Genomic DNA, 13,206 nt, shown 5'->3' with positions numbered 1-13,206 from the left:
GGGATGAACACTGCCTCTTTTTTTTCTTTCTTTCTTTTTTTTACTATATTCAGTGTCTAATTTCCCAGTTTCAGTCTTGACTGTCTACTAAAATGAAGCTCTTTAGTTCTTTTTCACTAAGTCCACTTTAATAAGTCTTAAAAGAAACTCTTTGATGGTTCAAATCTCATTTTATCCCGAAATTGCATACCACTCTGCAACAGCTCCAAGGTCAGAGGTTGGATTCCCACAGAAAAAAATGCCAACTGATAACATATTTTAGATAAACATGCTGGTAAGTGCTTAAATGCCACTGTTTAGCATTTAGGTGCATAAATGTCACAGTAAATCTCAGTTTTTGTAACAAGTCGACCTTAACTTTAACTTTAACCCTAGCACGGCTGGCTCTTAATATTCATGCATGAAAAAAAAGTATAAATTCTCAATGTACCGTTCTTCAAATTCTGCTGAACCCTGCAATCTGGTCAGCTGATGAGCGTGGACTTCCCAAACCATCATGAAGCCGACGCAGTGGAGGAAATCCGGTGATTTTCCTGTCAGGAAAAGACGTTTTTCTCACCCTTTCTCCTGCTTGAAGCCAGTCTGTGAGGGTTTGACACCTCTCTCATTGCTCAACATGCAAAGCTTTGAAAGCACATGAGCGAGAAGATCTGAAGAGAGGTTTTTTTGTGTGGAGATGTTTGAAAGCGAGACGTCCAGTTGTGTGCAGTGACTGGAGATTGTGTCTCAGGAAACCCTTTTCTGTTTGTTGTTACATGTTTATCTGACTAATTCTCTGGCTTTGAGGGAGTAGATATGTCTTATCTTCTCGTTTTGGGACTTACAGTACTGTGGACTGCACAGATTCAAGTAAGTTGCATGAACAGTAGTTATGTCATTAAGTAACTGAAATAATTTGTTAAAAAGTTTTTCCACTTGTTCAAATTAATCCAGTCGTAATGATTGAACAATCAAATATGCACTTTATAATACACTATGGTATTTTTAATTTTGGAGCATGGTATTGCTGTTTATTATGGTATTTAAAATATGCTAAATGTATAATTCTGTGTATTCTGTAGTACATGTTGAAAACAATTCTACTGTTTCAAGTGGTATACCATGTAAATGCTATGCAAAAAGTGGCAATACCATTGTATATTGCTTATATCAGGCAATATTACCATGGTACTTATTTATTTATTTATTCTGGTACTTATTTACAGGATTTATTCTATGGTTATACCCAATCAGGATTTAGGCGAAAAACAAAATTCTCTTCAATGATTTGAGTTACTTTTATTTTTTGAAAATGGAGAATAAATTGTGCTATATAAGTTCTACATAAATATGTATTTGTATTTTTGTTGATGCACAAATAGTACCAGTTATGGCATTTTTTTTCATTGCATGAATACTATGGTACAATCAAGCTGCCATGTTTACGTTTCATTCTTTTTTTGTGTCTGAACCAGAACATCTTTGTAAGAATGGTATAATTTTAATTCAACTCTTTGAAATACTATGGTAACAGCTGCAAAAAGTGGTAATATTATGGTACTCTGCTGATATCAGATGATAATACTATGGTACTTTGATTTATGATATGGTTGCAGCATATATTTTTAAGAGGCAGTGGCTGTAAAGCTATCTGCATCATGGTAATACTAATTATAAGGTTATTTAAAGGTATTCCTATGTATTTGCATGGTTCTACCATAGTACATACCCAAACCAATCCTGTTTAAATGTGTTATAATTATTATCGATGCTATTTTGAATATGTACTAAGGTAATGCAATGGAAATTCCATGTAAATATTAGCAGTATCATGGTATTTTACTGACCTCAGATAGTCCCTGGGTTATACTATGTCTTTTTGGGGCATCCAATGGTATGTGTCCAAAACAACCTTAGTACTGTTGTACTTTTAAAGTACCCATGGTACCTCTATAGTATATTCAAAAACATTATGTTTTCATGATGTTATCATGGCTTATTTGGTCATGTACTATGATAACACCATAGTATTTTCACTCCCTATTGAGTACTATTGGCCTATAAACTGATTTCACATGGCCGCCATTTAAAAGGTGAAATCGAGGCTGCGGTGGGAAGAAACCTGGAAGTATCACCTGAGTCACACAGGAATGTTGTGTACCTGGCTGTATATCTTATCAGCGAAGACATATCTTATCATGCCTTCCAAGTCACCAGAAGGTTCTTTATGAATGGAAAGTGAAAAAACAAACAATATTAGACCTCATTTTCAGCTAAGTAAAGGGAAATGGCACTAGTTAGCTAATGTTATCTTTCCCAAACACACGGGTTAGATGCCATTTATCAAACTCAAATTAATGAACTGATTCTTTTACTATATTAGACCTGTCACGATTCTGAATTTCGGTACTGAAATTTATAAAAACTATCAAATTCCCACTAACATTTAAGCACTGCTGAACGCAACACTGCTGATTTGCCATAGTATTCACCAGTGCTCAACAGAAATGACTGTGATTGGCTGTGAAGGTCATCAGTTCACTGCACTTCACCAATGTTTACCGAGTGCAAACACAGACGAGCAATCGACTGATCTTTGCAGCTTTAAGCGCACCAGTGTCCGTGTATCTGTGTTTGTACTCTGTGAAGAGCTGTGAACTGATGACCTTCATGGCCAATCACAATCATTTCTGTTGAGCACTGGTGAACACATTGGCAAATCAGTGGTGTTTAACGCGCTCAGTGACGCTTAAATGTTAGCGGGAATGTGCTACAGATGACTGCACTGTTTTATCGTTCACCGGGTTACATAGGCTGAAGCAGGGAAGTCATCACAGTGTTTACCTGTTGCCATGAACTGAACCCTAGGAGGACACTCTTAAAGAGATTGTGATTTTTGTATGATGCCTAATATGCTTTTGATTGTTTCAATTAAACTTCACTGAATGATATTAAAGTGATGCTTACACCATATCTGCATTTTAAAAATGCGGCAACAGCTGGAGGTTTGTAGTCCACAGCATGTTGCTGCAATGTTTACAGTGCTGATCTTATACTTCTGGGTATCTTCCCACTGCAGCTTTGTTTTCGTGTTTTAAAAAGGCGGCCACAAGAAATAAGCGTATAGTACACATGTAAAATATATTTAGTAGCTAAAGAGATAGTTCTCCCAAAATGGAAAATTCTGTCATTGTTGATACCCTCAACTTGTTATAAATCTGTTGGAACTTTTTCAGATGAACACAAAAGAAGATATTCTGAAGAATGTTGGAAACTGTTGGCCTCTATAGGTTTCCGACATTCTTCTTTTGTGTTCATCAGACAGGTTTATAATATGTTGAGGGTGAGTCAACAGTAGCAGAATTTTCATTTTTGAAAATTAAACTGTGCCTTTAAACCATTGTAACCACAAACTCCACTATGGTTGCTTTTCAAAAGGCTTGTGTAACATATGGTAGTTTATGTTGAAATATTAGTTTCATATGTACAGTTGAAGTTCCCTCCTGAATTATTAGTCCCCCTGTATATTTTTCCCAAAATTCTGTTTAACAGAAAGATGTTTTTCTACACATTTCTAAACATGATAGTTACAATTTAAAGGCCTAATTAGGCAAGTTAGGGCAATTAGGAAAATCATAGTATGTTATTTTTTTTTCTGTAGACAATCGGAAAAAATACTGCTTAGGTAGGTAATATTATTGATCTTAAAATGGTTGTTATAAATATAAAAAAATGCTTTTATTCTAGCCAAAATAAAACAGACTTTCTCCAGAAGAATACTGTGAAAAATGCCTTACTCAGTTAAATATCATTTGGGAAATATTTGAAAAAGAAATTTACAGGGCTAATAATTTTGACTTCAACTGTATAACGCTAGTTTTTACTCCATGATTGTATCACTTTTACATGCTTTGTGCAAAGTATTGATCTGGAGTGCGTTTCCTAAACAACAACGTAACTCACGGCTGAACTATCATAGTACGATGCATCGTTTGGAAAAAGAAGAATGTTTCCCAAAACCCGTAGTTTCTCAGTCGCAGATCCATCAGTTGAACTATGTTAGTTATAACGTAAAACGCCCATAATAACGCTCTAAACATGGTGGAGGAACAACTTCTTTAGAGAAGAACCCCATCATTTCTTTGTGCAAAGTATATTGTTTTACATGCACATGCATTTAAAAAATAAATAAAAATCCAATATTAATTTTGGTAAAAAAATGCAATCGCTTTCCATATTAATTGAAATATATGTAAACGGCACATATAGGACCAATGTTTCCTTTACAAATGTTATTGAGAATATTACATATGCTATTCTAAAACATAAAATCCCTTACAAAAGCTAACACGTATTCTAATATCATATATAAGTCATATAAATAAATAAATAATGAGGCTATTTATTAAGAAATAAAATTTTATATTTATTATTTATTAGGAAATGAAAAAAATAAGATTATTATTATTATTGTTATTATTATTATTAAGTAGGATATTGTTTGTTTGTTTATTTATTTATTTATTTATTTTTGAAAACCCAATTTGACACATGCAAACCACGGCAGAACTGTTCTAACCAACAGGCTCATGTCATATACAGTCCAGATACTTAATAAATAACCCACTATAAATTAAAAGCATTAACATGTGCTATGTTTTGTTTTCACAAGCTTTGGAGATGTAACGTAAATTCCGATTTTAAATAATAGGTCACCTATAGCTTTCGCCATGAGCCATGACTGTGTTCCAAATGACATCAATGTTCTCAAAGTGCACTGCGAAGGGAGCACAATTGTAAACATGAAGAATGCTTTGAAAGCAAATTACACCTAAGAGTGATGAATTTAATGCTTGTTTAGAATTTTCTAAATGAATATGGCTTAGGGGGGGGATAACTGGGAATAGAACAAAGCCAGGAACTATGTTTCCAACTACAGCTCCAGAGGTGTAGTTGCAAGTGCACAAGTTTGCGACGCAGTTTGCGAATGTTCGTTGGAATGATGGATTTGGGAAATGCCAAATCAATGAACTATGTTTTTAATGACGAGACTAAGACTAAAATGTTAAAATGCACCCCAGATATGCTTGTTCTTGAAACAAATTTGGATTATTTATCGTTCCAGGCCATTGTTAATCGCTGCGATACACCAGTTATGGTTCTTCACCGAACATCCTGCACATCCTGTGCTGCTGCCTCTGCCATCGTCTGCCCACGAGGCTCAAAAAAGGTCACCAAGAGTCCTGATCCCTGCAGGTGTGTATTTATCGAGGCTTTTTCTTTAAGAATATTATCTGTTGATCGCTTGATTCTGATTGATGAACATTCTAAAGGTGTGCAGTTATTTTTATATAAATGCACAGCTTAAGTATTTCCAGTCCTGTTTTGAGTTCCATATCACTGCGCTGAATGATTTCAGTTATTTTACAGCCAACAAATATCAAAAATGTCATTAAAACATGACAACATGACTTTGGATGAAATGTGAAAGAAACTAGAAACTCAAGGACAAAAAAACGTACAAATGTCTTAAACAAGAACACTTACTTTAAGTAAGTTAACCGTATTATAAGACAAATAATACTGATTAGGTGATGAACGTTCTAAAAGTGTGCAGTTAAATACGCTACCTGACAAAAATCTTGCCATTGATCCCAGTTGTAAGAGCAAAAAAATAATACCTTGACTTCTAGTTGATCATGAAAAAGTGGCAGAAGGTCGATTTTTCTGATGAATCAGCTGTTGAACTGCATCCCAATCATCACAAATACTGCAGAATACCAATTGGAACCAGCATGGACCCAAGATTCTCACAGAAATCAGTCAAGTTTGGTGAAGGAAAAATAATGGTTTGGTGTTACATTCAGTATGGGGGCGAGTGAGAGATCTGCAGAGTGGATGGCAACATCAACAGCCTAAGGTACAGTATCAAGACATTTGTGCTAGAGCCCTGCACGGGCCTTAAATCTAAGCCCTAGCCCAGCCCTGGCCCGAGACGCACAGGCTGTAGCCCTGCCCTTGTCCAACAGCTCATCAAAATTTCAAGCCCGAGCCCAACCCGAAGCCCATCTTTTTTCCACTTAACAACTTGTACTGTTAGTAAGCCATTAAAATAGACCAGAGTTGTATTTTATAGAAAGTTGATGTTTTTTTCGTTTAGTTTCTTTTTATCTTTAATAATTTAGAGAAACGTGTGGAGTTTTTTCTTGTTGTTGTTTTAAATGTAAGTTTCATTTTTTAAGTGACTTTGATATCCAAGTGGTATGTGGTCCACATTGAGTTTACTCAATTATAGTTGTCACTATTTGAAAAGTTGACCAGAAGTTTGCCTTTCCTCTAGTGTTTTTTTTCCAGTTTTGAGTTTGCCATTGGCAATTTTTCTCTTAATGTTTTCCATTGTACATGGCTTGAAAACTGCACGCTTTTCTGCAATTCCGCACGCTTAAGGTCTCGTTAAACTTCATTCATTCATTCATTTTCTATTCGGCTTAGTCCCTTTATTAATCCGGGTTCACCACAGCGGAATGAACCACCAACTTATCCAGCACATGTTTTATGCAGCGGATGCCCTTCCTGCCACAACCCATTTCTGGGAAACATCCATACACACTCACCCACACTCATATACTACAGACAATTTAGCTTACCCAATTCACCTGTACCGCATGTCTTTGGACTGTGGGGGAAACCGAAGCACCCGGAGGAAACCCACACGAATGCAGGGAGAACATGCAAACTCCACACAGAAACGCTAACCGACCCAGCCCAGGCTCAAACCGGCGACCTTCTTGCTGTGAGGTGACAGCACTACCTACTGCACCACTGCGTCGCCCTCATTAAACTGTTAAAAAAAAATTCTAATGCAAGCCCGAAGCCCGATATGCGTGCTAACTTATGATGAAGCCCAGCCCTAGGGGCATAAAAAAGTTGAGCATGTCAGATTCAGGCTCAAATGCAGGGTTCTAATTTGTGCTGCCCATTACATTACAAGAAGAGAGGGCAAATTGTTCAGCAGAATAGCACTCAGCCTTACTTCAGTCTCTATATCAAAGTTCCTGAAAGCAAAGAAAGTCAAGGTGCTCCAGGATTGGGCAGCCCAGTCACCAGTTATAAACATTATTGAGCATTTCTGGGGTAAGATGATGGAGGAGGCATTGAAGATAAATTCAAAGTATCTTGATGAACTCTGGGAGTCCTGCTAGAACGCTTTCTTTGTCATTCCAGATGACTTTATTAATAAGTTGTTTGAGTCATTGCAGAGATGTATGGATACAGTCCTCCTAGCTCATGGGAGTCATACACAATATTCATTCTTTATACTGTACATTATTTCTGTTAAGTGACAAGACTTTTGTCTAAGCAAATCATACCTGACTGTCCTAATTAAATAATAAAAATCAAGGTATGATATTTAATTTTGGACAAATAAGCGTAATCTAGAGGCCTTTGCCTTTCATATAAGCCACTTCTGATACCAAATGATCAACTAGAAGTCAAGTTGTTTTGACAAGTTAAGTTAACTATGATTTTAGGGGCTGTAACCGTATTGTAAGTCAAACATTCCTTACCTAATGTGTACTATTGTGTTTCAGATATGTGGTAGAAATCGGCGGTCGCCAGGTAGAGCTGTCCGGTTGTTCTCATACCTGTCAGCAGGTCACGACAGTCCAGCAGTGCTGTCCGGGCTTCTGGGGGCCGCTGTGTTTGCGTGAGTTACTGTTTGTACCCCTAAAAATAGATATTGTGGTATAAATTAACCAATACGTTACGGGTTCAAATGTACGTTAGGTTTGCTTTGTGTGTTTTGCCAGCTTGCCCAAGTTGGTCAGGAAAGATATGTAATGGCTATGGTACATGCGAGTCTGGATTATCAGGAAATGGCACCTGTGTTTGCGAGGTAATTCATGTTCTTTTACCTCGACATTAATGTAAGTGCTTGTTTATATAGATTAACATTTATTTATATTTTATTTCTATTAATGATCTATCTATCTATCTATCTATCTATCTATCTATCTATCTATCTATCTGTCTATCTGTCTATCTGTCTGTCTGTCTGTCTGTCTGTCTATGTCTAGTATTTAAATTAAGACAAATACATTATTAAAAATGATTATTTATATTAATTATTTTAAAAAACGTGTTAAATTCTACTTCTGATTTAACTTTTTTGTAATTTTTTTAAACAAACATGCATTCATGGGTGTTCTTTGAGTTGTATTTATTTAATTTAGAGTTTTATTTTGATTTATTTGTCGGGTCAAGTAATCCCAATAAATACATAAACAAGATCCTCACCTTTATATTAAGGCAGCCCTTTTGAAGTTGAAAAAAAAAAAGAATATATATATATTAGGGACATTTAGTAACCACTCCTTCTTTTTTTAGGCGGGATATGCAGGATTTGCATGCCAGAATTGTTTGAATACGAACGCCTATGGAAGCCACTGCCTTTCAGGTCTGTCAATAATTCCTGATAGCACAGTTTAATAATCATAACTTTTTGAAGATAAACCTGTCTAATTGTAAAATTGCTTCAGAGTGCAGCTGCGTGAATGGAAAGTGTAACTCGGGTCCGGATGGGGATGGAAAATGTTACTGTCAGCCGCCATATATAGGACCAAAGTGTGATAAAGGTATTTTTGTTAAACTCTCTATAGTGCATTATTATGAAATATATAAATATACAGTTGAAGTCAGAATTGTTAAACCCCCTGAATTATTAGTTCACTGTTTATTTTTTCCCCCAATCTCTGTTTAACGGAGTGAAGATTTTTTTCAACACATTTCTAAACATAATAGTTTTAATAACTCATTTCTAATAACTGATTTATTTTATCTTTGGCATGATGACAGTAAATAATATTTGACTAGATATTGTTCAAGACACTTTTATACAGCTTAAAGTGACATTAAAAGGCTTAACTAGGTTAATTAGGTTAACTGGGCAGGATAGGGTAATTAGGCAAGTTATTGTATAACGATGGTTTGTTCTGTAGAACACAAAATATATAGCTTAAAGGGGCTAATAGTTTTGACCTTAAAATGGTTTTTAAAAAATTAAAAACTGCTTTTATTCTAGCTAAAATGAAACAAATAAGACTTTCTCCAGAATAAAAAAATATTATCAGACATACTGTGAAAATTTCCTAAATCTGTTAAAAATAATTTGGAAAATATTTTAAAAAGAAAAAAAATTCAAAGGGGGTTTAATAATTCTGATTTCAACTGTATATAATTACAGTAAGTATCATTATACTTTTTCTTTGTTGTTGTTGTTTCTTTTCTTTTGTAGTTTCTTCATCTTGTTCAAGCTGCCCACTCTACTCATATTGTAAAGGAGATGATGACACAAATGCAGTATGCGAATGTCTGCCTGGAAACAAGTTCGGGGAAGCATGTTTAAGTATGTAGCATGTGCATACATTACACAAATTTAGCTTGTTTGTTTTGTGTAAATGTAAAATTTGTGTTTGTAATTGTGGGGTAAAATATACAACTGAGACAGTATTTACATAAATAAGCACCTATTTTTGTAGATTTCAAGCAAATAGATCTGAACATTGGATTAAGCCAGATCAGATATTGTAGCTCAATTTTATTTATATACATATTATATATATCTCTGCACCGTAGTTTTCTCTAAAAAAAAAAAAATTCTCACATTAGTCATATACTAAACTTACCAGGTTTATTTTGATATATATTTCTCAAGTTTTTTACTGTGGGATTTGTTCATATGTCATTTGCTTCATTTTATTCAACATATTATTACTAAAAACACTATAAAAAGTGTGTTTTAGCCACTGTAGTTTACTCAAAATAATTGTTTCTCTACATCAGTTATACACTAAACTTAACAGTTTTATTCTGATCTACTGTCTCAAGGTTTTTACTGTGGGATTTGTTCATATGTCATTTGCTTCATTTTATTCAACATGTTATTACTGAAAACTCTGTAAAAAGTGTGTTTTAGCTCTCTTACCCACGGTAGTTTTCTAAAAATATTTTTTTCTCTACATCAATCTTACACTAAACTTAACAGTGTTATTCTGATCTAATTTCTCAAGGTTTTTTTCTGTGGGATTTGTTCATATGTCATTTAGTTTATTTAATTCAACGTATTCTCACTGAAAACACTGTATTAAATGCATCTGAGCTCTCTCACCCACTGTAGATTTCTCAAAATAATTTTTTCTCTGCATCAGTCATACACTAAACTTAACAGTTTTATTCTGATCTACTTTCTCAAGGTTTTTACTGTGGGATTTGTTCATATGTCACTTGCTTCATTTTATTTAACGTATTTTTACTGAAAACACTGTAGAAAAGTTTGTTTTAGCTCTCTTACCCACCATAGTTTTCTCCTAAATTTTTTTTTCTCATATCAGTCGTACACTAAACTTAACAGGTTTATTTTTATATATATATTCAAGGTTTTTACTGTAGGATTTGTTCATATTTCACTTGCTTCATTTTATTCAACATATTATTACTGAAAACGCTGTAAAAAGTGTTTTAGCTCTTTTACCCACCGTAGTTTTCTAAAAATATTTTTTTTCTCTACATCAATCTTACACTAAACTTAACAGTTTTATTCTGATTTAATTTCTCAAGGTTTTTACTTAGGGAGTTGTTTATATGTCATCTACTTTATTTTATTCAACATATCATTACTGAAAACACTGTGAAAAGTGTATTTGAGATTTCTCAACCACTGTAGTTTTTTTGTTTAGTTTTTATTCTGATCTACTTTCTCAAGATTTTTTTTACTGTGGGAATTGTTCATATGTCATTTGGTTAATTTTATTCAATTTAATTTTATCCATCCAAAACACTATAAATTAGTTTTGTTTTTTTCAATTTCTTAATTTGCAGCTTAACCACCATAGAAAACAGCCAATGTACCATTTCAGAACATTTTACTCTCTCGTGACCATCATATGATTGTGTCCTGTTCCAGGTGTATGTCCAGAGGGCACTTGTGGCATAAACGCTAAATGTTTATCTAAAGATGACAAGTTTAATTGCGAGTGTAAAGAGGGATTCGAGGGAGATGGCAAACACTGCATTCCCATAAACCCCTGCAAGACTAATAATGGAGGCTGTCCTGTAACCTCCACCACCTGTGAACTTATAAGCCCAGGGAAGGTAAGCGGTGCACTGTGGGAATGAATCTGAAGGTAATGTTTAGATTGAAATTCAATGTACAGTTGTTATTTGAGCTCTGTATGTGTTTCCTCTCCAGTCCAAATGTGTGTGTTTGCCTGGTATGGAGTCATCAGATCCATCCAAAGGATGCACACAGAAGTCGGCCTGCACAGCGAGTTCATGCCACACCAGTGCCCGCTGTGAGACCAATGGCGATGGCTCACCAAGGTCTGTCCTGCTGCTTTCTGAATGATAACATGATGAAGGCAATTTACACTTCCTTTAGTGCCAAACTAATGACTGATAAAATTACACAAACCTGTCCAAAATATGACAGTTTCAAAATCAATAGAAAAAGACTTTAAATTACATTTGAATAAAGAAGTGTTTTTGGATTAATAACTGATGGTGTTTGTAGAGAACGGATTGATAATTAAACACATTTTGCATCATAAATCACATTGCTGTGATCCATCTAAATTATTAAATTAAAACCTATCTGATCATTTGTTTTAAACGAAAGTCTGCATGAGATCAAATATACAATTTTTATTTTGATAGCGCACTCTTTTTTTAATTTAACAAAGTTAATCCACTTTAAAAATGATCATCTTTAATTGAAATTTGACCATTTGCTACCACTCTGGAAAGGAAGTCTTTATCTGATGACATCAGTTTGACAGATTGGGTGAGATTTTCATAGTCACATCCCTCCAACTGTTAGTTAGTTCCAGTGGTGGAAAGAGTACTAAAAAAATCAAACTTAAGTAAAAGTACCATTACTTGCCAAAAATGTAGAGCAAGTAGAGTAAAAGTGTCTGAATATTACTCAAAGTATGAGTAAAAAGTAGGCCCTTTCAAAAGTACTCAAGTGTAATGAGTAGTGAGTTTTACGCTGTAAAAAGCTGATGCATTCACATGTAATTTGTGGATGTGTGTAAACGTAACATTCTGTAGTGCATTTAGTGATTGCCCAGCAGGCACACAACTTCATAAGACGCTTATATTAGGTTAGATTTAGGTTGTGATGTCAGGTGACCAAAATTCAATGTCCAGGGTCTAAGGACAATGTTATTTTGATGTCCAATAACGACGTCAAATGATGCTGATAATTTGTTGATTTTAGGTTGTGATAGAAAGTGACCAAAATCTAACATCGAGCCAACATCTTAAACCAACGTCATATTTACGTCAAATACTGGCATTTATTCATCAGGTGTGGCAACCAAAATCCAATGTCTAATAGACGTCACAGTGGTAATGTCCATACAACATCAAGCTGTAACATCATTAGACGGTGATATTTAGTTGATTTTAGGTAATTTTGGTCATCATACAGTAAACATCCGCCATCATCTCAGCAGTGACATGCATCTAAACAGTCTCTGGGTCATTGTATGTAAAGATTTTGGACATCTTTTTGGACATTTGTCTTTAAGTAGTTCATTATGATGCGATTTACCTCTTTACTTCTATGTGCGATTTGATTGGACAGGAATCACAGGTCTAATTTTTCTATTCCCCATAAACAGGAAAAAATAAAGTAGTGACTGCAGGTTGAAGGAAAGTAGTGGAGTAAAAGTACCAATACTGCACTAAAAATGTACTCGAGGGAAAGTAAAAGTACACCTTTTTAAAACTACTTAGTAAATTACTAAGTAGTTTAAAAAACTACTCAATTACAGTAATTTGAGTATTTGTAATTTGTTACTTTACATCACGGGTTAGTTCCAAATAAAAGACAAGAGGAGGAGCACAAAAATAAATCCCAACCCCTACTCAATATTACATTTTCCGTTAGAAAGACGTCATCAAAAATTGACACGAACATTAAAGTGTGCAAATTTAGAATTTTTAATTCATTTATTTTTATGGTTGTATTTTTTTTATTACAATGAAAAACATATTCCTATTAATAAAGCATTTTTAGCCGGAAAAGAACTATGAAGTGATTTCTGGACTCATATTTTCTATATCTTTCCATCTATAGTTATGATAGTCTTTCATCAACATTTATTGTAATTGTGTAATATGTTAATGATCCAAAATTTCTTCATTTTTCATAGACAAAGTTTG

General features: G+C 34.5%; 1 protein-coding gene across 1 annotated transcript in view; it reads left to right on the top strand.

The window, feature by feature from the left end:
* The first annotated feature begins 577 nt into the window (after positions 1 to 577).
* The window catches only part of stab1 (stabilin 1), a 70,127-nt gene continuing 57,498 nt past the window's right edge, over positions 578 to 13,206 (top strand). Inside the window, exons 1-9 of the mRNA XM_056447685.1 lie at positions 578 to 849; positions 5,105 to 5,235; positions 7,572 to 7,687; positions 7,791 to 7,876; positions 8,368 to 8,437; positions 8,520 to 8,615; positions 9,275 to 9,385; positions 10,943 to 11,130; positions 11,228 to 11,358. Of these exons, the coding sequence (XP_056303660.1) occupies positions 796 to 849; positions 5,105 to 5,235; positions 7,572 to 7,687; positions 7,791 to 7,876; positions 8,368 to 8,437; positions 8,520 to 8,615; positions 9,275 to 9,385; positions 10,943 to 11,130; positions 11,228 to 11,358 (983 nt within the window). The 5' untranslated portion in view covers positions 578 to 795. The remainder of the gene's footprint in view (positions 850 to 5,104; positions 5,236 to 7,571; positions 7,688 to 7,790; positions 7,877 to 8,367; positions 8,438 to 8,519; positions 8,616 to 9,274; positions 9,386 to 10,942; positions 11,131 to 11,227; positions 11,359 to 13,206) is intronic.

Source organism: Danio aesculapii, chromosome 22, assembly GCF_903798145.1.
Source record: "Danio aesculapii chromosome 22, fDanAes4.1, whole genome shotgun sequence".
In the NCBI taxonomy this organism is placed as follows: domain Eukaryota; kingdom Metazoa; phylum Chordata; class Actinopteri; order Cypriniformes; family Danionidae; genus Danio; species Danio aesculapii.
The sequence above is the reverse complement of the archived record's forward strand: the minus strand, read 5'-3'. Positions and strand labels throughout refer to the sequence as shown.